General features: G+C 34.3%; 1 protein-coding gene across 4 annotated transcripts in view; it reads left to right on the top strand.

Annotated features, from left to right (window-relative positions):
• Positions 1 to 25,856, top strand: part of SEMA3A (semaphorin 3A) — a 469,306-nt gene that overhangs the window by 319,380 nt on the left and 124,070 nt on the right. For all 4 annotated transcript variants that reach the window (XM_060632359.3, XM_060632358.3, XM_060632357.3 and 1 more), the window contains 2 exons: positions 3,628 to 3,690; positions 21,502 to 21,621. In XM_060632359.3, the coding sequence (XP_060488342.1) occupies positions 3,628 to 3,690; positions 21,502 to 21,621 (183 nt within the window). The remainder of the gene's footprint in view (positions 1 to 3,627; positions 3,691 to 21,501; positions 21,622 to 25,856) is intronic.

Genomic DNA, 25,856 nt, shown 5'->3' with positions numbered 1-25,856 from the left:
AGAGTATACCACTGGACCTAAGACTTTTACTTTCCTACTACCCAAACTCTGAAATTCTGACTGTACATAAAGATTTGATTCATTATGTATATGATACAAAACAGCAGCGATATACTTAGAGATTAATATACGGCATTTAAATATCACCTTTGATATTTCTTTTTCTCATTTTTTCAATCTGTTTGATTTCTAAGACTTCTCAGATGATTGCAGTATTCCTAAGGTTATCTGTTGTCTAAGAAAACTAGTTATCCATTTGTTTTTCTGAAATGACAAAAATATTTACCTTGGAGTCTTTTCTAAAGGTCATAAAATAAGCAGCTTTGTTTTGTTTAGTGAAAATAAGTCATCCTTTTTATATAATGAGTGAAAAATCTAAGTTTAAGAAAAATTTGGTATTTTAATAGTAGGAAATTATATAAGTTCAAGTTTTCAGTGTTCATAATAGTTTTATCATTTTGTAAAACTCATATATATAACATAAATATATATACATATATTTTCTATCCATAGACAATATATGAGTAACATCACACCTCAGAATATGTATTTAATGTATTTGGCATTTTTCTCTGAATAATGAAATAATAAAAATTCTTAGTTTATATACTCAGTTTGTTCTAAAATTGAAAAGGCTTAATTATTGTATGAGACAACCTGCTGTTTTATAGATGAGGAAAATCCCAGAGCCATTTGTATGCCCTTGATATAATCACAGTATCTTCTACCAACTAGACTTACAATAAATAGATACTGAAGTAATGAATTAATTCAAGTTAGGTGACTTGCCCAGTTTCATAGTGTTGTTATAGCTCCTGCTCTTGCATTTAAAATCATTATTCTAATGGAAGACATATTTCTAAGTCTAAAACATTCATTCCAAACATATTATTTAATTATACCACACTGTCCATAGGAGTAAATCTAGTTTACTTAAGAATTCACATGCATTTGTCTATCAATGTTCTTTATAATCTCTGTATGATGTTATTTAGCATTTTCTGAAGCATCTACTCTTGTAATAAACTTTATAAGGATCCCTATAGGATATCATAAATAATTCTTGAGGGACTTACAACATAATATTAAATATAAGATTATGAGCATAAAGGTATATATTAGGCCAATCCTTATTAGAGATAACACATTCTCAGATTTGGAAGAACCATGAAAAGATTCTAGACCTTCATAAAAGCATGCTGTTTCTTTAAGGCACAAATGCTTATTTATAAAATTATGAGTGAGAGGCGCTGTCATGAATAGAACTATAGAAGCATGAAGAAAGGAAAGTGTAATACACATCATGAAACACTTTGAATTTGAGCATAAGAAATTTAGGCATTGTTAATTGAGACTTTTTGAGCAAAGAAGACAAAAATATCTACAGGTAAACAAATATAACCAAATAGTCAGGAATTATTCTTTATGGAAGAGGATACTGTTGGAAATGACAATTAAATACATTTATATTTTTTATATAAAGTAAATATATATATTTATTTCACTGACTTAGAGTTATGCCCATAAATTGCTTTCCAGAATAGCATATTATATACCAAAATTTATTTTATTCATGCCAGATTTTTAAGCTATACTTATTTATTTAATTCTGGGAACTCTAGAAAGTTGAGAGTACACACTCCTCTAAGTATGAGAGAATTGAGCATAAATGTTATCAACATTATTTTTTATCAACATTTGACATAGAGAAAAATGACAAAATGAGACCCATGCTATCTCACCACCAGCATTCAAGAGCTAGGAAAGTATTAGAAAATGACTTGCCTTTTTCAGTTAAAAATTAGGTTTTAATAATCTGTGAGTTTTGTGAAATGTAACTGGCAAGCTTAATGTGAGAGTCAGTAAATCTTACCCCTATACTCTATATTATTGTCGTGTTTTAAATGCAATTTATATTTTATCTACCGGTATAAACTTTAAATAAGAATAGATTGCTTGGGCTTTCCATAGCCACAGTGAAGACAGAGCTGTGGAATGTATGGAACAGACTACCCAGCATCCGCTCTAGTAATCCAGAAGTCAGGGTAATGTGAATTTTAAGGACGTGCATTTATTGTGCTTAGATTTTTTTTTTTTTTTTATTATGAGATTACTTTGTAAGATCCTTGTGGAACAAATCAAATGACAGTTCTAATTTACATATACAGATAAACATGAAAAGAAAAGCACATGAAAAAGAATACATAAATTAAAAGCTTCAAATGGTAAAAATGAATGTATAACCAAAAATTTTTAGGGCTTTTATAATTGTGACACAGAGCTGAAATGCATTTGTTATGCCATCATAGGTTATTTCAATATGTCCTAAATTCTTGCTTATGAATGTGTTATATTTTGTTTTTTGATTCCCTAGATTGAATATCATAGCCCTTGCACAAGTTTATGACCATTTATGCTGAATTATCTAGGGGCTTGTTTATGACCGTTTATACTGAATTATCTTGAGGCTTGTTTATAACCATTTATACTGAATTATCTTGAGGCTTGTTTATGACCATTTATACTGAATTATCTTGAGGATCCCAAAAAAGATGATCAGTCATTTTGAGACTAACACAGACATGAATGAGTGACTGCACCATGTCTGGATTTTTTTTTTTTTTTTTTTTTTTTTACATATGACATTTTTTTTCCTGCAATTAACTGTTACCAGATGAGAAAGATGAATTAAAGAAAAAAATTCAATTGTTCTGCCGCAATACAGATAGGACTCATTCGAATTGCCCTGAGGAACTGAACAATTTTATATTAAAATTTAGATGAGGATATTTGTATTAATATTATAAAGAAAAATACATCCACCATCCCCTAAACCACCAATAATATCTTGGCCTGCTTACCACAGTCATTGTAATTATACTGTATAGAAACCTTTGGAATTTAGCATAAATGTTGTCAAAGAATGAAGGGGAAATATTAGGGATGAAAACAATTGTTTTTCAATTAGTTTAAGTTTTTCCCACAGTGGCAAAGTTTTTAGAGCTATCTATTTGGAAATTCATTTCCTTCTTTATCTCCAGAAAGTATATAATGCTACTCTTACCTACTTACTGTGCTTCCCCCCACCAAAAAAAAAAAAAAAAAAAAAAGTTCCTTTCTAAAATGAGGTTTTCTTAACCCTATCAATTGCTCATTCTAGAGTGTCATGCTGAAATTTGAATTAGGGAAAAGGACCCAGAGCACCTCATGTTTAAATTCAAAATGACTATTTTATAATAAAGACAGATTCTTTTAGAAAAATGTTAGACACTTTTTTATGTTTATTTCTATCTCCCTTCGCTAGATTTTCACATCTTCTCAAAATGATCTTCCTCTCCCAACCTGACAGTTCTCTTCTCTGCACGCTGCTTAACTCTACTGACTACATAAATTCTGTGTTGCTCAACTTTCATAAACAGCAAAGTCTAATGGGTAGGCAGAGATTGCATGATTTACATTCATACCAATAAATAGATGCTACTGCAGAGTTTAAGCTGAAACCTTCCTCCCACATAATGCTTTGTGGAACTTATCTTTAAGTTGTCCCACCTTAGTCTAACAGACTATAATGTTGGATCACTTAGAGAACTTAATTGGCGTAAAATTATGTTTTTTCTCTGCCCTTAGATTGTATGGCCAGTATCTTTTACCAGAAGGGATGAATGCAAATGGGCTGGAAAAGATATCCTGGTAAGTATCAATCAACTAAATTATCTTAGTAATTACATAATTTATTATTTTGTCATCATTTTTGTTTAATGTTGTATTAAGTAAACACTATACTTGTGAACCTAATCACTTTTTAGAAACAAAAAAGTATTTGATTTTGGATAGTGGTATTTTTATATAAAGAAGTGGGTAAAGGTAAAACATGCCTAAAGATTTACATGTATACAAAAGATAATTAACAAAATGCAATTTTGTAGCATATATACTTACATTCAGCAAGTCAACTTCTTTGTACAAATTTGTTTTCATATGTTAATTCTTCTTGAATTCCTTTTGGGTGATATGAAATTTTTCTGCCTCTGAGTCATGATTAAATTATCCCTTCTTCCTTCTTTGCATTCTCTTCTTTTTCTGTTTTCCTTTCCTTTCATCTTCCTTCCTTCCTTCCATCCATCCATCCATCCTTCCTCTGATTTCTTAAATATGGATTGAGTAATGACTAGGTAATACGCATTGTCTTGACTAGGTAATAGGCATTGAACAAAAGAGGAATGGTAAGCAATCCAACAATGGTTTTACCTTTATCAAAAGGTACATTCATTTATTTCTGAGGCAAACTTTGTTAGTAAAATTAAGTGGGTCACTGTTTTGAGGAATAGCCAAGTATTTGCACAGATCATAAAAGGCAGTTATAGTCATTTAAATCAATAAAGTAAAATGAATTTCAGGATTTAAAACATATATAATTTAGGGGTGCCTGGGTGGCTCTGTTGGTTAAGTGTTCTACTTCGGCTCAGGTCATGATCTCACTGTTTGTGAGTTCGAGCCCCGCATCAGGCTGTGTGCTGACAGCTCAGATTCTGTGTCTCCCTCTCTCTTTGCCCCTCCCCTGCTCACACTCTGTCTCTCTCTAAAAAATAAACCATTAAATTTTTTTGAATTAAAAAAAAACAGATATAATGTATTTTATTTTGTGTCTTATTTTTGTATGTCTAAAACACAAGAAAAATCCTATATATTTTGTATACATATTGGCATTTAAAAGAAATTTATCTTAGGTGCTTAAAGACACACATTAACCTGCTTGTGTGTGTGTGTGTGTGTGTGTGTGTGTGCGTGTGTGTGTGTGTGTGTGTGTGTGTATGTGTATGTATATATATATTTGTAGATGGATAGATATGTAGATATTTTCAGGAGACAACCTGATTGATTGGTAGCAGCTGCCCACAAGATGACGCATATGTTTAGAATGATGTAGAGGTGGAGTCTGAATTCATGGGGAAAGAATATCTCAATCTGGTAACAGTGTTGGCTGGTGGTGAAGGAAGATAGATAAAAGAGGACAAAGCACAGGCTTTGATTAGTTACATATTAGCAAACATGGCAAATTTCATCCTTGAAAATTTCACCTTAAATATAGTGATAAGTTACATTGCACCTTCATAGTAAACATTTTTTTGGCTATGTAAAAGTGGACCACAAAAACGTTCTGTCAAGGGACGCCTGGGTGGCTCAGTAGGTTAAATGCCTTACTTTGGCTCAGGTTATGATCTCATCATTTGTGAATTTGAGCCCCACGTCGGTCTCTTTGCTGACAGCTCACAGCCTGGAATCTGCTTCACATTCTATGTCTCCCTCTCTCTCTGCCCCTCCCCTGCTCATGCTCTGTCTGTCTCTCTTTCTCAAAAATAAATGAACATTAAAAAAAAAAAAAAAAGTGTGTTCTGTCAAATATTAAACTGTCCCAAGTTGATACTTATGTTAGGACTATTGGAAAGGAGTAAAGAGAAAAAAACAATGGTGTAGGAGTCCAGAGAAGTCAGGAATGTTATGTTGAAACCCCCAATGACTCATTAACTGTACTTATGCAAGTATTCTGATTTCTGGAGTGCTTTATTATTTTATCCATTAAATGAGACATTACATATTTTACAATTGGGAGAAACAAGTTTAAGAGTTTTTGTGAAAATTATTTAAAAGAAGAAAATACTTCGTAAGTCTAAGGCAAAAAAACCCATAACTGAATACACAAAACATTATTAACGTTAAAATGCCATGCTTACCATTAACAGATTATTTTGAAAGATTTCAATGTGATACTAACTAAGGATGGATAGAAGTAGAGATTTTACCAGTATGCACCTGTGACTTTTAAAAACAGACTCTTTCCATTTCTGTTGAAGTTTAACAAGTGAAGACATGAATACGTATAATTATTGAGAATCTTTCCTGTGTCAAGTACTATGATGATTTAAATGCTATTTTGTAAATGTAATTTTAATGACAACTTTATGAGGTGGGTATCACTACTTCCATTTTCTTGATCAGAAAATACAGTGATTCAGAATATTCATTTAAAGCCTTTTCATCCATAATTTTAGAACATTTTGAGTACTATGCTAGAAGTTGAGATCAGAATGTCTGTGCTTCTGATGAAGTTTTTGGTGTCATGTGGCATATATGGATTTGAATTTGCCTGTTAACACACAGAAACAGTAAAGGACTAATAAATACTTTACCTATTCTGGTCACATCAAGGGTGTGGACGTAGTAACAACCAGCTCACAGCATTCCTGTAAGACTCAATCACAAATGAAATTATTGCATAGGCTATAATGCATTGTACAAAATTTATATTAACTATTATTAGTGTCCCTGGAACATGTAATAGAGTTGCTTAGGCAATTTCTTAGCAAAAACATCATTCATGAAATTAATTTGATCCTCTTTAAAGATCATGATCACTGTAGTGTTGCACTATTCTGAATTCAATTCAATTTTGAAATTGAAGATAATATGATACTTATCTGACAAATTATCTGGATTTTATAATAAGCATTTATAATAAGCACTATAGGCAAGTACTGAGTGTATTTGACATAGTGATTGAATCAGCTTACTCATTTACTAAGATAGCACATAATCTTTAGTGTTTGTGGTTTCCAAAATTCACCTCACTGTATTTCCCTTATATTTTATGGCTCTCCTCTCATCTGCCCTTCCCTCCTCTTCTTCCTTCCCTCCCCTCCCACTTTGGTATAAGTACTAAACACCAAGGGATTCTGGTGTTAACACAGATGCAGTTAGTTCAGCAGGTGCAATAAAGTCATGATCTGCATAGTGCCATAAGGGTAACCCTAATTATGACCTCAGAGGTTTCCTCTCTAAGAAAGGCAACTTTATTTTATTTTCTAGGCTTATTGAAAATGCTGTGGTTTTCATAGAACTAAATTGAAAGGAACTAAGACATATAGAGTTTGCTAAGTCGGATACAAGGTATTAATTGCACGTGATCATTTCATAGCACTTTGTAATAAACATTCTGAAGGCTTATAAGTCATACTCCATAAATTATGGTAGAGATAGGTAATTATGTGTGCATTGAGATATTTAAATTTTTGAAGGTTTAATGATATGGTAATATTAGCCATACTAATCTTTTTAAAAGTCAACTAATTAATGTAACATGATAAAGTGTTTGTGTTTTGGTTATTCCTTTATCTTCTGTTAAATTATAGCAGTTCAATTCCAGCATATTTTGTTTTCTCTTTCTTAGCACTTATTTGATAAAATAAAAATGTAACAGTTTTCATATATTTTGGTTAAAAATGTATTTTTCCTCTAGCTGTCAACAACAATATATTCAAATAGGAAAATAGATTTCTTACTATTTTTCTGGTAACCCATCTTATTCCTTTAATAATGCTTTTCATTGACCTATTATTCAAAATATATTTTGTGCATTTCAAATGCATTTTATTAAAATTTCTTTTCAGATAACCTCATTTATGTAACTTAATTTACATATATATTTCATTTAAATAAAATATGTGCCATTTATTCATTATTTTTGAACTTTAATATATAAATACATTTTTCCATTTCTTCCCTAATACATGATTTTAGAAAAATAGCAATTAGTAGGCTTCCTGGATTTTTAACATTTTTTCCCTGATAAACATAAAAAAATAGCTTTGGTATTTTTACCAATAATTTCTTAATCACTTAGCAAGAAATACTAACAGTAAAGAGTTTTTAAGAATTTACATCCAGTACCTGATTTTTGAAGTGACATGGATGGTTTGATAGAAATTCTGCACTGTATCTTGAGTAAATAATAGTCAGCTGTGACATATGGACAATAATTCCTTTCAAAGAATTCTTGTGATGCTGAAAGCCACAGGAATGAGGCTTAGTAGTTTTTGCAGCCATTGGGACTCCAAGATAGAATTGTAACCAAAATAGGAACTGACCTGAACATTTATAGAAAAGTAAACTAATGACCTGCCTGAATGCTCTCCATGGTTTCTAGGATCTGAGTTTACTGTTTCCCTCTGGTTTTAGTGTTTTCTTAAGAAGTCCTCTAGAAATAAAGCTCCTTTAAACAAACCTTCCTGGAGGAAGTGCTGTCTTCTCAGTATTGGATTTAGATGTAAGAGTACGATAGGCAAAGTAAGGCAAAGGCACTGACTGATACATATTATATATCATATATATATATATAATATATATTTCAGATATATATACCTTGAAAGTGGGTCATTCTTAATTCTGGGTAAGATGGTTAAGACAACACAGCCACCTGGATAGTCAGGATATGCCACTAGATTGAACATTCATAGTTCCTGTACATCCATAGTTCCTGAACCTAGATAGTTCGCTGAGTGTAGCATCATACAGAAAATTGAACCCTTTCCTATTCTGCCAGGCAGCTGAAAAGATACACACCATCGTTTCTCATGGCTCAGTTTTGTATCAAACACATATGTTAAATCAGCAGCTGGAATTCAAGCCAGCTATCCACAAAGATGGACTTTGTGGTAAAGAAGGAATCTGCATCCTGAGAGACATTTATATTTCCTTTCTTTCTACATATATGTGTAGATCAAGGGAGAAAGAGAATATGAATGGGTCTTAGACTGCTGGTAATGACATTTCTGACAACAACATTACTCTAAATTTATTTTTGTTTTCCTTTTGTGGAAGTGAATATACCGGCTATATTCCTAATACGCTTTCTTAGTGTAGCAGGCTTTATCTACACTTTTATGTTGTTGGGGCATTTCTATAGTAGGGGAGTGAAATGCTCGTGAACTTTTCCATTGTTGTAACTTGAGAGTTGTAATTTGAAAAAAAAATACATAGAATATTATTGGACAGAGTCCCTGAATAAGAAGATAAATGCAATCCAGATATCTCTATTCTGACTGCTATTATTCACCTTTACTTTCATTTTTGATATTTTTCCTGGTGCTTAAAATCCACTCTGTTATTCACAATAACATTTCTATTGAGGGATTAACTTCCTTGACCCTGTTTTGCAAATGAAAACTGAATACATGCTAAGCTGGTAAAAGAATCTGTTTCGAATCAATAGCTCTCTGTATCTTCTTTGTTTATCCTACTAAACCATCTCTCTTTGCACTAAGTTTCAATAAAACCAAATGGCAACCGTATGACTGTTAGAAATATTTTGAACATCATTGGAAATCAAAATTTCAACCATCTGAGATGAACAAAAAAAAGCAGATTCTCATAACATCGCTATTGTTGGAAACATTTCAAAGCGTATTGTCATGCACCTGAATTTTGGGACATTTTTGCAATTCTTGAGGGATTTATTTTTATATTTTTGTCCTTAGTTATTATTCATTTTTAATGCTATGATGTATTATAACATGTCTATCAAATTTATCATGGCTCAAATTACAGGGCTTTAGCAACACTATTTTTTGCCAAGTGAATGCAATGGAGAATTTGAAGCCACACATGAATCTTAAGTTTCAGTACAGTCCAAAATGCACATTAGTCATTGAAATTCATTTGCTTTTCTAGAGTGAATTTCATTTTTAAGGATACATATGACCTTTTTTTAAAGGTCAAAGTTGGCATCAACTTTAATTTTTTAAAAATTTTCTTCTAAGGAATTCAAGGCATTTTAATTTTTTTTTAAATGGATGGTTGAATTACCTCCTAATTCTACAGAAATCATAAGGCTTCATTAAATCTCAAAACCTTGATGTATAATCATTGGGAGATATTTTTTCATGGGTCTTTCATATAATTCTGCATATCTGATGAATAGAGGCCCTAACTGCCATTTTACAGAAAATTTTAAAGGATATTTGAAGGATATTTGTATAGGGAAGAGACTTGGAACATAGTGTCTCCCTCTTAAACAAAAGGCTGGTTTGCAAGCCTTGAGCAGCTAGAGGTAGTGTCTCCCACGGGGCACAGGGCAGGTATGCTTACCATCCAGTACAGTAAACTAACATCTCCCTCAATATATAATGGCAAGCATGCTTGTGACTATAATAAAATATTCAGGTTCCCTTAACCCAAGGCTTCTCTGCTGTAATGCAACTCAGTGCACGTGCAGGTTGTCACCAGATCCTCTTTATACTGTGCACTAGGAATTGGAGCTTGGGGAACCAGCATGGGAATGCTGGTACAATGACTATTATTTTTGTGGGTAATAATGTCCTTTGTCTCTGATTCAAGAGCCACGTATATTCTGCCAGCATGAATGAAACTGTATTTGAATAACTTGTTATCATCTAAGTTAGAAAAAAATCATAGACCCTTTACAATTCTTGACAATATTGGTTATAATTTTCTGCAGGCATTTTAGATGATGAAAGACTATGTTCACTGTGTTCATTTTTTTTTAAGTTTATGTATTTTTGCGGAGAGAGAAAGAGACAGAGCGTGAGTGGGGGGAGGGGCAGAGAGACAGGGAGACACACTATCTGAAACAGTCTCCAGGCTCTGAGCTGTCAGCACAGAGCCCGACGTGGGGCTCGAACTCACGGACAGCGAGATCATGACCTGAGCCAAAGTCGGATGCTTGACCGACTGAGCCACCCAGGCGCTCCCGGACCACTCATTTTTCGTGAAACACAGTGAAAATCTTGTCTTATAAAAGCCACAGAAATGAACATAGATTTTTATGCACATGCACATATGTATGTGTTCTTCTCCTTGGGGGTCAATATCAGGTAAACTGAGCAAAGTGATTACAGTTTAAATTCAGCATTCAGAAGTAATAATAATAATAATGATCACTTGAGGTGAGCTTAGTATAACATACAGAATTCTGGAATTACTATGTTACATACCTGAAACTAATGTAACATTGTGTGTCTTCTATGCTTCAATAAAAAAAGAAAAAATCCACACAAGTGGACTAAACTAACACTCAATGGGAACTTAGTGTATATACCACCTGCTCTAAATGCACTGCTTTTATTAACTAATTTTTGTAACTCGTATTTGGTTATAGGATACATATTTTCCTGGTGCACCTGGGTAGCTCAGTTGGTTAAGCGCCTTGATAACGCCTCAGGTCATGATCTCATGGTTCGTGGGTTTGAGCCCTTGTCAAGCTCTGTACTGACAGCATGGAGCCTGCTTGGAACTTTCTTACCCTCTCTCTCTCTGTTCCTCCCTTGCTTGTGTGCACATGCACACACATTTTCTCTCCCAAAATAAATAAATAGGCTTAAAAAAAGATAGCATTTCCTTTCAAAGCAACTGGAAGAATCAGTTTTGTATCTTAGGTAGAAGATGCATCAAAAATGAAGCTTTGGCATTAAAGATATTTTAGAAACTAGATTTTATTCATATTTTGAATTAATGTGTTTTATAATATGGCAAAATAAGACAGTAATTATTGTGTTTGAATTGCTATGGACCGAGTCTCATATACATAAACTTAGGGTTTGTTTCTTGTTTTGTTTTTTTGGTAATCTTTTGAGTTCGGGATTAAATTTTAAATGCACTTACAAAGTAAGGCTAGCACTTAAAATAGGAACAGTATGTAAAACTTGAAGAGAGTTTACAGATTTTAGATTATATTTTTTAAATTGGCTCCCTCCCTCAGTGGTTGAAGTGAAATTCATATATTTGGCATTGGTTGACAAACTGTTATCTAGATTTGATTGGACACTGTATTTCATGCAGATATCAGTATACATACTTTTAGAGTGTAGTAAGCATTTTATGCTTTCTAAGGTTTATTAGAATGATTTGGACAGTTCCTCTGGGGTTTTCTAACTACATAGTTAGCAGGTGTTCCAGGTCATACTGACACGTAGCTTCTCATGGTCATCTTTGGTATTGTTTGTCTATGCACTTAATCTTAAGGTTTAGATTTCTGTTCATTTTCAATGCTTATGCTGACCATCGTGTCATAGATCTAACATGAACTCTGGAAATATTTTTCTTGGATATGTTCTGTCTCAAGGCAAATAGGTTATGGTCAACTTTTGACTGTGTTTCTTTGATTTGTTCATGTTGCAATAAAAATCGCCATTATGTCTATCGGACATCACAAAACTTTCCTAAAGTTCTTTTTATATCATTTAATTTTTATATAGTTTTCTTTACCACATTTTTAAGGGTGGTAAGGAAAACAGGATGCAAAATTATAGTATCTAAAAAATTGACACTATTTCAGGAGACTGAGAATCTTAAACTTTGTTTTTAGCTTTTATGCATTTAGAACAGAACACTCTTGGAGATTGTCATAATCACATTCAAATTGAGTGCTAAGCACACTAAATATATTATACTCTCTATCCTATATGCTATACAACGTATTAAATATAGACTGCCTGTGTGTATATATGTACATGTGTACATGTGTGTGAATCAAAATATTTTTTTGGTATTGTGTTTAAAGAGATACCAAAATTAGTATAACTTATTGATTCTAAGTCTTAATATGCATTTTAAAAAGAATAACCATTTGCATTTGGAAACAGAATGATCAACCAATAAGTTGTATTTTTCTTTTTAAATGGATCAGATCCATGTTCCCCTTATAATATATCACAATGAGCTGTTTTATGGTAGTAAGTTATATATATAGCCTTTTATATGTTAGGGTTTGATCAGAGGCCAGAACTTGTATGAGCAATGTTAAAAAGGATTTTGTAACAGGGACTTGACCTTATACAGTTGTGGAAGATGGTGGAGAAATCCATGGATTTCTGGAATCTATTGCCCTTGAGTCAGGTGATGGGCCTGACATTGTTGTGGGTCACCAGGACTGGCACTAGGGAAGAAAAGCTGACATTAAGTGGGGAAGAGCAAGGACCAACTGAAACTCGCAAGGATAAACTGTGTTCCACAAGGACAAACTAGAGTTGGTGTCTCTTTCACCACTTCCAACTTTGATGACTTGGGTGACCTACAGAAGAAGCTGATGCTTTTTGCTATGGAGCTGCACAAGTACCAGGACCAGATCTTACAGAAGCTAGCAAATAAGATCTGGTAGAGGGTGCAGGAGGGGCAGGCCCAATGCTAACATGGTGGCCAGCAGATCAGAACAACTTTGGGACTTTTATGGTTGCAGTTCAACTTCTGCCTTGCACATCTCATGCAAAATACTTTATGGCCAATCTTAACCAGTTTATGGAAAAGGGAATTCTACACTGTAGTTCCAGCTTATCTCAAGTGACACAGTACAGTTCTGCCACAACTTTTTAATAATTGCTGCATTTGCTGTTTGACTGACAGTGATTCATGCCATCTACCACTTTGATGGAAAGAGTGACTATAACTTATAGTCCTCCACTCGTGGAAGACTGGAATTTTATGAAAATTCTAATGAACAACATGTAATTTCCCTTTGTAACAAAAATGGGCACATATTTTTAATATTCCATACCAATTTTACTAAATCCACCTCTCCTTATCCTCAAGTATGGGCTTAAACTCCCTTATCTGTCCTTAAAAGGAAGGAACAATTCATAATGGAGTTCTTGCCAAAGGTATTGCACACTATAGTGAATGGCGTGAGAGGTGAGCATAGGTGGAAATATTCAAATCAAATAAACAGATGATTTCCTATATTAAGAATAAGTTAGGGGCACCTGAGTGGCTCAGTCAATTAAGCGTCTGACTTTGGCTCAGATCATGATCTCACCACTCATGGGTTCAAGCCCTGTGTCTGGTGCTAACAGCTAGGAGCCTGAAGCCTGCTTTGGATTCTTTGTCACCCTCCCTCTCCCTCTGCCCCTCCCCCACTCACACTCTGTTTTTCTCTTTCTCTCAAAAATAAACATTAAATTTTTTTTTAAAAAAAAGAATACTATAACCAGCTGATTATTTAGTAAGTACTAAGTTATTATGGTAAGTACTTTACTATATCACTATTCTCATTTTTAGTTGAGGAGACTGTGACTCAGATCCTAAGTAAGTTTCTGATAGCCACACAGCAAATGAAAAATGTTGCCTGAATAATTCTAACCCATGTCTGACTGACTTTTAAAGCATCATATTAAAACCCCCATGCTATTTCTGTTTTGTTATTATTAATTCATTACTTTTGCTCTATATGTTTTTTTTAAATTTATTTTTTTATTTAAATGTTGTCTGTGCCCAACATGGGGCTCAAGCTTATGACCCCAAGATCAAGAGTCACATACTCTTCTCACTGAGCCAGCCAGATGCCCCTATATGTTTTCCTTAAATTCTCTGAGAATACCTTTTCAAGTTTGAATATCTATTTAAAAAAACTAACATCTTTATTAAATATTCATATAATCAAAATTTAAAATTCTAAAGGTCCAAATTTTCATTGTATTCAGAAGTTATTTCTAAAATTAATGTATGTAATATATATGCACACATATATCTGTATATGTGTGTATATACATTATATTATATACAGATTATATAGTATATATGGAGTATTATAAATGGCTAAGGAATCTCCATATATTAGAAAATATATTAAGAGAACATTTTATATTATTAATTAATTAACAGCATTTAATACTTTTGATATTAAGACTCCAACCAAAAATGTTTTCACTTTTCATGTTAGACAAGGTAGAAGGTAAAAGAGAGGTATATGTGAATGAAATCAAGCATTCCTTTAAAATGTGGATTTCATTTTTATTTCTCCTTCCTCATGGCTATATATCATACGTAATTAAAGATGCAGTTTTTCTCCCTTATTTGAGTATTAGATTCTGTTATGAGAAAGTATATATGTTAGGAATAAATATGCCAACTAATTCTATCCACAGTAAGCCTCTTTAAAAATTTTTTATTTTTGAGAAAAAGAGGGAGAGAGAGACAGAGCATGAGTGGGCAAAGGGCAGAGAGAGTGGGAGACACAGAATCCGAAGCAGGCTCTAGGCTCTGAGCTGTCAGCACAGAGCCCGATGCAATGCAGGGCTCGAACTTGTGAACTGCGAGATCATGACCTGAGCCAAAGCCAGAAGCTTAACCAACAGAGCCAACCTGGTGCCACAGGAAGCCTTTTTAAATTGTAACTCTACCTACTTGGTGTAAATCATGGACCTAGTTGCTGTAAGGCATGAGCACCAAGTACTCAACATGTTGCATAAAATTGGAAACCACATAGTATGGTTGAAATCAGAGTAGGGATTTTTGACTACTTAAATAGTTCTTCTGGCTTGGCAGGAAAATTTTTAAGTTGGTTTCACATAATACTTTATAATTGTATGCTTTCATTTGAATATAAGATAAAGAAGGTTTATTTTTTTACGGACCACCTACAATCAAACAACTCAAGTGAATGATACAAATGTGATAATTAGATTGATAGCACAATATGAAAGAAAATATAAGCTAAAATGTAGATGTTATCAGTTTCTCTGGTCCATAAGTAACTTCTAGAGCTTCACAGCAGTCAGTCCTGAGGTGAAAAGTCAGTCAAGTGGGGCATCTTAACAGAAATGAGTATTTACATAAAATGATTTGGTAGCTTTGTGTAGGAGTCTTCATTTAGTCTGTCACATAACTCGAGTCACTTTAAAATTTAATTTTCATCTGTTACAGGTTTAAAGATGTTATAGGTCAGTTAATATGACTAGGCTTACATTCTTAAATAACTAGCCATGAAATGACACCAATTTTGTTGTCCTAGTTGAATCATTGTTTTAAAAAAAATTCTGAAATCAAAACACAACAAAACAAAGCTTTGAGGTGAACAGGTCAGTTGGTTTTATTAGTCCATCATTTTTCTTGATAATGAAGGCGAAAATGTCTCCCAAAATGGATAGAACAGCCTACTCACCATATCACAAGGTGCATGTTAAGCAATTCCAGGTCACAAATTCAACATTAGATGGTTAATATTATAATTAGAACACAGTTAAGTCTTAGTTTTATTACCTATGCCTCTTTGAAGAAGAGATATATAACATCCTTTAATGAATGCCGAGGTATTAGAAAGACATGATTATGGATGATTAGGTCACAGCTGTAATAGCATAGTGTTAAAAGAAAAAAAAAGAGAAAATATTATTGCTAGATAAGTATGAAACAGCTTACATAGAGGGATGAAGTGAGTGACAGGAACAATCTCACGGATTACTGCTTTGGCATGAAGATTCTAGTATTCAGCCAGCTTGCCAAATAAATTGACCAGAGAAAAAGAAAGTCAACAGATTAACTTCAGGAATTAAGCTTATTAATGGATTTTCATGCAGAAATGTATCCACCCATCATGATAGGAAAAGGATTCCTTTGCTTTCGCAGATGGTAGATTAAACATTAAAATATTTCTACATAAACTACATAGAGACTTTTTCTTCTAAATGAATGTTCGCTGACCTGAGGCAATACTACACTATACCCATTCATTTTGGGCGGATTTTTATTTGAACCAGAACAAGTTGTTAGATTTAATCATGAACTGAATATATTTGAATAGAAATTGTTCATCTTCACAGCCTTCTCTCCATTTTTCTCTTATTTAGAGTAACATTTCACTGCTCCATCCATAATTTAAGAACATGCAAGGAGGTAATTGGAATTGGAGGTAAATTAGATTCTTTTGTAGAAAGTATAATTATCGGAAGTTAGTTAAAAACACCTCAATTCTGTTTTAATTTTCATGCATGGAGCAGTTGTTTTGACAGATGGATGGACTTTATTTTTGTAACCGTCCGGGAAAAGTCTGCGTAACATAGTCTAATCAGTGCTACATATTTGTAATGTTTGTTTTTGAATCACAGTGCATTTGGCTCCTATATCTTTTTTCTGGGGGTAGACATTTTCTTTCTAATTTATTTTTCCAGGCTAATATCTCTTTTGTTTAATTCCTCTATCAATTTAATCTGAAAGCACTAGAAACATTGAAAAAATAAGTGTGAACGGTTTGTCACTAGGATGATGAATCATTGTTCTTCAGGTGCAGCCTTGGGGTTTACTGGTTTATTATTGCCCTTACTTTTACTTCTAGGAAAGTTAACAATTCATAATGCTGTTGGTCTGGAGTACATTTCAGTAAAATAAGAGGTCAGTATGGTTACCTGACTCTTGGGAAGCCAACTTGTTGCTAAACTTGTCTGTGTATATCAACTTAAATTCCAAAAAGGATCAAGGTTTGAAAAATGAATTCATTTTGAACTGATTACATTTTCTTTATTACGTTGTAAATCCGCCGGTGCTGAGCAAAGCAGTGCAGTAGTTTAATGCCAAAAAGTACATTACATTCTAAGTTTTAAGAATCGTCATGGGTCAAGAAAAGGTCAGAATCACTCTTCTTCTGTCTCCCTAGAACAGAAATGTGTGAAGTGTGTTTCCTTTTTCTGCCACGCTTCCTTCTTTTTTAGAGGAATGTCCAGGCTGCTTCCAAATAAAATGAGTATCCTGTTTTGGAACATTCAAAAAACAAAAACAAAAACAAAAAAACCTTGGCAGCAACAAGCTAGAGAGTGAAGGCAAATGAATGACAGAATTGATACTCTTTTATGTAGGTTTTCTGTTTAAAGAACAATCCTTGCTAACAATGTCTTCTTCACATTTTTGGTTCTTCTCTGTCCAGTACTTTTAATTCACTGCTTCCATGCAGCTATTTTTAGCCAATTTTGAAAGTACTTCATTCACTGTCTTTGTTTCATTTCAAATGTCTTAACCTATTGTGTAAACCTAAGAAATTTCTCTCCATCTATTTGCATCAACCTTCCTTTCAAAATAATGCTGAGCTAGCCCTGGGGCATGGCAACATTACAGCCTGCTGCCAACTAGGAGAGTTCACTAGGGAAATGAAGGGGATCATTCCAGGCCTTAGGCCAATTGGGTGGGTCTAGTCCCTTTGTAGCACAGATAGAGTCTGTTATCAGTATTCTCAGTAGAACCCTTTGCCAGGTTTCACAGCTATAGTCTTGTGACTGATTTTTTTCCAGCAGCTCTGTAGAGGGCTAGCTGTCATACTATAGTAATACTTCTTTGATAGTTAATAGACAACAAACTAAAATTATGATATGCAGTGTGGCTCACTTCTGTAGTTTTAAGAACCCTGAGTTTTTCAACCACTAATTATTGCTAATCAATTACCCAGTCTATAAGAGATATAAACTCACCAGCCTATTGATTTTAGGACTGAAAACAGTTACAGAGATGGCATGAGTCTCCATTTGTCTTTACAAGTATCCATGCTCATAAAATGTTTCCTTTTATTGTTGTCCCAGAGAACTAGGGTCTCTTCTCAGATTTCTAGGATGCACTTAGGTGTTACTAATGGGATTAGAGAATTTGGATTTGTATTCAGAATTGCATGTGTGTCTTTTAAGGCATGGCAGGCAAACTGGAAGCCTGTTCTTTTCTAAAATGAACAAGATGTCCATCTGGTTCTGCCACTATTATTTATTAGAATATTCATTTGCTTACCAGTATATACATAGCCATTTACTTGGTTTCAACATACGGTGCCGGAACTGGTTATTTATAATCATGAATGCTATAATACTGAGTCCACAATTAGGGATGGCTGTCTTTATGTAAAAGAAGAGTATGTGGCCACCTACATGTTTCAAAAAATGGGGTGCTGTGAAACATTTTCCTGAAAATGCCTTCTTTGCAAATGACTGAATATTCTTTAAAGTACAAATAAATCCTTTGGGTAAGACTTATGAATGGCCTCATTTGTAAATGAGTTTATCAGATGTTTCCCTCTGCACAACCTCTTTCCCCTGCCTAGACATTCATGCCCTATCCTCTTGGGAGGAGAGAAACTGTTGCAGAATGGGCAATTTGTTGCTGAGAGTCTTGGAAGTTAGGCTCTATCTGTTTCGTCTAAAATGTACCATTAAATGTGGGTAAGATCCATATACTCTTTAAGTTAGGAAATTTTCCTTCATTGCAACTTCTAAAATTAATTGATTTGAGAGCTTAATTTTATATGCTGCACTGCTTTACCAGACAAAGAGTCAGGATTTAAGTGGCAAAACAGTGGGAGAAATTAGATGTTTATTTTAGTTACTTCCCTAAACTACTCAGCATATGTTAAGAAAGTATGAGGAGTCATAACTTGAAAGTTACATATTTTACCTTAAATAGGTCTCATTCATCTTTGGGGCAGTATATTAACAGGACACCCTTAGGTTTCATCCCAGAAAAATCAGTGGTAATGGAAAGCAGTTATGTGAATTTAAATAACAATTATTCTGCTTAAGTTTGGTTGTCTGCTCCTTACTATGGGGGCAATAGAATTAAGACCAAAATTATCAGCTGCAAACACAGAATACAAACATCATGTGGAAATGTACTTACATCATTGTAACACCTCAGTTATAAACACCAACTGACCACATAAGTCCAAATGCATTCTGAGCTTTCACTTGAAAAGTCACATGTTACAAAGAGTGAATTTGGAAGTGTTACATGCTTTGAGGTGCTGAGATCAACACTATCTTCTATTATATTTGCCAGCCTTGCTCACATTAGAGTCTGCTTTTCATCTTTATCTGCATTTCTAGTTACATATTTGGTTCTTATTTCCAAATGTTTATAGGTAAAACACAAACTTAGGATAATCTATGATCAATAATAAAATAGTTTTCGATGAAGTTTCATTTGACTACTTTCAAAGTGGATATTATGTATTCCATGATGAACTCATACTTTCTACTTATATGTATGTAATTTTTAAGATTCCTTATATGGTTAACAGACCATAACATTTTATTTGAAACTATTTTGACAGTTTGGGTTTTCTTTTCTTTTCTTTTTTTTTCTTTTTAATATTGATATAGATTCACCTATTTAAAAATAATTTTGTGAGGTGCTTGGCTGGCTCAGTCAGGTAAGGGCCCAGCTCTTGATTTTGGCTCAGGTCATGATTTCTTGGTTCCTGAGATAAGCCCTGCATTGGGCTCTGCGGTGACAGCATGGAGCCTGCTGGGTATTCTCCCTCTCCCTCTCTCTCTGCCCCTCCCCCATTTGTGTGTGCACACATGCTCTCAAATAAATAAATAAACATTAAAAAAATAATGAAAATATTTTGCAAAAACTAAGTCTTTTCTGCTCTGGATTTTTTGGGTAATAAAATTATCAGTTTATATTCTGATTATCTGATTTTTCTCCCAAATCTTTCATCAACAGGGACAAAAGGCTGAGATTCCTATTTGTTTATAGAAAAACAGTTTCTTTCACAGCACCTGCAGGTAGAATATATAGAAAGGAATTAAATGGCTCTGTCCATTTTATTTGTTTTTATTACATTTTTTTTTTTAATGTTCATTTATTTTTGAGAGAGAGAGAGAGACAGACACAGAGCATGAGCAGGAGAAGGGCAGAGAAAGAGGGAGACACAGAATCTGAAGCAGGCTCCAGGCTCTGAGCTATCAGCACAGAGCCTGATGTGTAGCGGGAACCAACAAACTGTGAGATCATGACCTGAGCTGAAGTCGGATGCTCAACTGACTGAGCCACCCAGGTGCCCCTTTCTCCTTTTTATTTTTCAAGTGATCTTTTATTTCAGAAGATACAATGGCAGGTATATCTAAACTATAAATAATAAGATATGACTAGAATATCTCCTAAGAACTACGCATTCTTACCTGTGGGATTTGTGGCTCATTGGGCAGGGAATGCATGTATGGGTTCATGGGTTCAGGATGTCCATGAACCTCCTGAAAATATTTTTTAATTATAGCCACTCCATAAAAGATCTTTCCACCTACAGACATTCAATACTCTAACTAATCTTCCCTATTTCATAGAAATATACTCTGCATTGTCTTTGAGGCTGAAATGATGTTTTGGAGAGGAGGCAGCTTTACTTTCTTAGACTCTATAGAGGTTACTAGTGAGCAGAACTGAAGTTTAAAGGCAGGCACCCATCATTATTGGCTACTACTAATGTTTAAAATTCATGTTTAATAAAAAGCTTTATTATCTTTTATTTTTGTTTTACTATTCTAAACTTAAAGCTTATTTTTGCAAAGAAATTTCATCAGTGTGTGCTTTTTTTTTTTTTTTTTTTTTTTTTAATTTTTTTTTTAACCTTTTATTTAATTTTGAGACAGGGAGAGACAGAGCATGAACAGGGGAGGGTCAGAGAGAGGGAGACACAGAATCCGAAACAGGCTCCAGGCTCTGAGCTGTCAGCACAGAGCCCGATGCGGGGCTCGAACTCACGGACCGCGAGATCATGACCCGAGCCGAAGTCGGCCGCTCAACCGACTGAGCCACCCAGGCGCCCCCATCAGTGTGTGCTTTAAGTAATCTTTAATTAATCATATCATTTCCTGTTCCCCTCATCTCTAGAAAAGTCACATGTGATTAACAATTATCTATACCTTTATTCTACTTTTATATAAATAAATTACAGATAGTTTTGATGAACTGTTATGGAAGACAATCTTTTATTACCCCCCCAAATGATAAGAGCTTTTATAGTTTATTTCATTAGATAATATGAACAAATAATAGGATAATAAGCCCTAAAGATGTTGTGAAAAAGACACAAAAGAAAAGAAATCTGTTCAAGCATGCCTAGCACCCTAGAGGATACCTCAGCCATGTTGACTGCTAGAACTCACTGGTTTTCCTTTTGTTTTACAGAAAGAATGTGCTAATTTCATCAAGGTGCTTAAGGCTTATAATCAGACTCACTTGTACGCCTGTGGAACGGGGGCTTTTCATCCAATTTGCACCTACATTGAAATTGGACATCATCCTGAGGTAAACTAAAGCTGGCTTTTAAAAACTGGTGTTTGTCCATGACCCCTTCCTATTCAAATGCTTCATTACTAATTTCTTCAGCTCATTTAGCTTCTGGTTTGCTATTCAGTGGGATCTACTTCAAATTCAGATGCTGTTATTAATTTTAATCTGTGAATGCAAAAAGAATGAGACCATCACTCAACGATAACTATGGAACAGGAGGAAGGAAGGAAGAAAGCATTTGCTTTCGCCCTGGATTACAGAGTCCAATCCATTTTGCATGTGCAGCAGATGTCAGCAGGCTGAATGTGTACTGTTTTCTCCTTCATTTGTATATTGCCAGCTTTCCCCTCCATTTCCATCCTCCGCCAGAAGTGTCTGCCACCCCAGTTGTTTTCTTCTGCCTAGGGATTAAGGAAGGATGCCATACATGTGCACAATGGTCTGATCTCATGTTTGACCTAAATTATTCACATTTGTGTTCTTACTCAACTAAGCTTTCTTTCTCTATTTTGAGCTATCATGTTGGCAGTATGGAAAAGAAAAAGAAATGTTTCTTTAATTGGTTTAATATAAGAGATGTTTTAGTTAGGTAATTAAAGTTAGGTAAGTTTAAGTAACACTAGAGATTAGGGAAATACTGAAAGGAAAAGTTACGGATATTGAAAGTGGTTCCATGAATTGGGCTTACCAGTAAGCCTTCAACTATAAGCCCTTTTATAATTTTTTGGCACTAAATGCCAAAAAGAACAAATGGTGAGAGCATCATTTGTGACAGAATTTTCTTCCAAATTGGAATTCAGAGATACTCAACAAATAAAGGATTTATTTCTCCAATATTTTTGAAATCCTGAAGATAAAATATAATTCACATGTGAGCCACTTCTCTGTAACTATAGATTCTCTCCCTAAATTTTCTTAAGGTGTCCTAGGTGATACAAAAATGTTCTTTCAGCCCAAAGGTTTAGAAATCAAAACAGTCTGTGCTATAACATCTTTGTAGACACCTTAGAGACTATGTGGTTTCTAGACCAAACACAATTATTATTACTTAACTGATGATCCTGGAAAGATGAAAACACTTTTCCAAGGCCTCACCAGTGTAAGTATTTGCTCCTCATCAGCCGGTTCCCCCTGATGCATCCTTCCTCCTTCTTTCCCGTACAAGCATGTATAATATACTTGCTGACATACCCAAGAGTTTTAAGTAAAAACTAACTTTAAGGAAAGGCAGTTCTACTTAAATTACTTGTTTCGTATTGATGAAATTAGGAATAATCCCTTGCACGTGATCCAGGAGACTTTGTATGCTTGACTTCCAGCACCTCCTGGAGAAATCTCTCCCTCTTTGCTTTCTTCTCATCTGTTCCTATAGTCAGGCACCCCAACAGTTAGGCCTGGGGTAATTGCCTCACTATTCTGTACTCTGGAGAAAGCTCTAGAGAACTCCTTCCACATCGTATTGCACTTTTTCAGTCTGTCAGGGATCATGCTGTCCAGACAGAGCAATGGAATCAGGAGAGCTGAGCTCCTAGCACAGATTAATAGAAAAGACATGGGCTGTGAAGTCACATCTGGCTTCTGATCTTGTTCTACAACTCACTAGCTTTGGACCCCTGGGAAAATTATTTAACATCTCAGACTCTGTCTCATGCTATGTAAAACAAAACTGAACAAAACCCCTGTTATCCTCAGTGTCCATATATTGCAAATGAGAGGTTGACTTGTTATCTCCAACTGCCTTCCAACCCTCCTAGTAAGGGCATGACCCACTGACTTTTTTTGTTATAGAAACTCAATGAGTTCTAATCCCATCATTGTTAAACAAGTGTCCCGTGTCTTAGAGTGGAGGACTTTTGTCTGACCTCACTTGGTACTAGATGCTTGATCCGGAATAAGCTACTTACTTTCTTTGTGTGTCTGTTTTATGTATGGCTGTTGTGAGGGTTTAACATTGTCCAGTAGGTAGTAGGTACTGAAAGAATGTTATCATTTTTAAAATAAAAATCTGCATCTCACTGTTACCGTCTTTCATGTAAGTAATTGTCACCTTGTACCTCACTTGATCAGATATTGTAAATTACCGCACTGAGCTCTCATTGTTACTAGGTGATTCTGAACTTTATCTTAAATTCTTCCATTTAAAAATTTTAAACTTAGATGATCTTGATGGCCATTTAAATTAAAATACCATTTATTGTTCCCATGTTTGTATCATTTTCCCAAAAATACTGATTTTTTTTTTCTTGAAATTGCTATTTAGTAGAGTTCACAGCATATTTCCTTTATAACTCATTAACTATTCATTGTTCTCTTATGGGTGGGCAGGGGAAATGAAAGGTACAGGTTCTGGAGCCAAGCCACTTATCCAGGAAAGTGGAGGAAGCCATTTCCACCACCGAAATAAATAACGCTTCCCTTGTAATCTCCTTTGAGGTAGAATATTGGGATGCAGGTATTTTCCTGAGATTCTGAATCTCAGAGCTTTGGAGAGAGGTCCTCCTTCAGAAGCTCAATGGCCTTGATTTACATGGCAAATATATTGGGAAATATTGTTCCAGAGTCTTTTAAGTGGTCAGAGGAAAGATGATTATGCAGTCATCTGGGGGAATTTGGGGCGGTCTAAACAGACAATCTAGGAAATTCTGGAAAAGATATTATCAAGATAGCTTGTCTAGACAATATAAAATTTAATTTTCAAATGCTTAAGCTGCCTTAAGAGAGAATCTGCTTTAAGTTGATCTATACTGGTACTTAAAATCCTACCCTTGAATTTAGACAGTTATGCCGGTTGTGAAGTTGAAAAGAAGAGACAATGTGTGCTTCATGCCCTTAGGAAAAGAATAACAATGATGGAAAGATTGGAAGAAGAAGGTACAGTGATCAGAACTGAGGCTACAGTTGTTGGATTAGCTCTCGTGAAGTTTGAATTTACTAACTTTTGTTTGCAAGGATGGCTTTTCATATAGAACCAGGACATATCGTTGTCTTATATTTTAGTTTATAAGTAGCATGAATGCTTTGCTATTACCTGCTCCATACTACATAAAATAATGAAATAGTACCCTCTTTAAACCTCTGTTCTGCCTTTACATAATGAAGATTATTTCATCATACAAAAAAAAAAAAAAAAAAAAAGAAAGAAACATTTTGCTTTTTGCTTTTATTATGGCCTTTGTAGACATTTTAATATTCAATTTTTTTCTTTGCTGTGTTCTTTCTTTAAAATAACTCATTATCTTACACTGAGTTCCCCAAATTGTTGAAACTCACTGTTAGGAAATGATACAGTGGACTTAGCTTTTCAGATAACTGATGTCACAGAAGTAAAGACATCACTTTGGAAGCAAATCAAGACTCCCTTTGTGATTTAACAGCCTCAGATCTTGCAGGAGGAAATTAGCAGTTGCTTTAAGTAATGATAAATAGTTTGAGGGAAAAAAAAGAGAAAACCCTTGCTTAGTCTTCCAGTTAGAAAAATAGGCCTTATTTTACACTCCTAGCATTTTAATAGCAATATTTACACTCCTGAATACTGTATTCCAAAATCTACTCTTGCCATATAGTGAATGTCTTCTGACCACACACAGTATGTCATTGATTACTGTATTAAACAGATTTTCTGTTTCCTGTAGTACAGTTGGGAATTGGTAGACCTATTAATTAACTCCAGTTCTATAAGATATATGTCAATCAATTCTTGGGTATCTGCCAGTGGTTTTTGACACTGCAGATAACTGCCAATGAGGTCACATACTTTATGCACATGTGTGTGTTTATCATAAAATGCACAGTTCACAGAAAGAGTGATTCAGAGCTAGAGTACAGATGAGTTTTGAGTTTAAACTCTCAGTATCCATGCCATTCAAACGAAAAGTGTAAGTCATCCTTACAAGACAGGATATTCCCAAATGGCTCTTAGTATATGGTATTTCCCCTTCAAATTTACATCTGCTAATAACAAAAATGTATGAGTTTCGGACGAGTATAGCTTTTCAAAAAAGTCTCTGGATGCTTTCTCAAATTCCAAATGGGCCTTTTCTATATACTGGGCAGGAAATCTGAAGAAAGATGGACCCAGATGAGAGCTGGAAAATATTAACTCTATAAATACTCTCATAATGTCATGATCTCAATTTATGATTGAACCAAGGGGACATTAAGAATTGCAGTGAAGCTTAATGGCTATCTCCAAGGTCATTTCTGTAATGACAACCCATATATCTAGATATAAAATAAAATGTTTTGTCTGG

Source organism: Panthera onca, chromosome A2 (genome assembly GCF_046562875.1).
Source record: "Panthera onca isolate mPanOnc1 chromosome A2, mPanOnc1 haplotype 2, whole genome shotgun sequence".
NCBI lineage: Eukaryota > Metazoa > Chordata > Mammalia > Carnivora > Felidae > Panthera > Panthera onca.
This window is presented reverse-complemented; position numbering and strand designations above follow the sequence as displayed.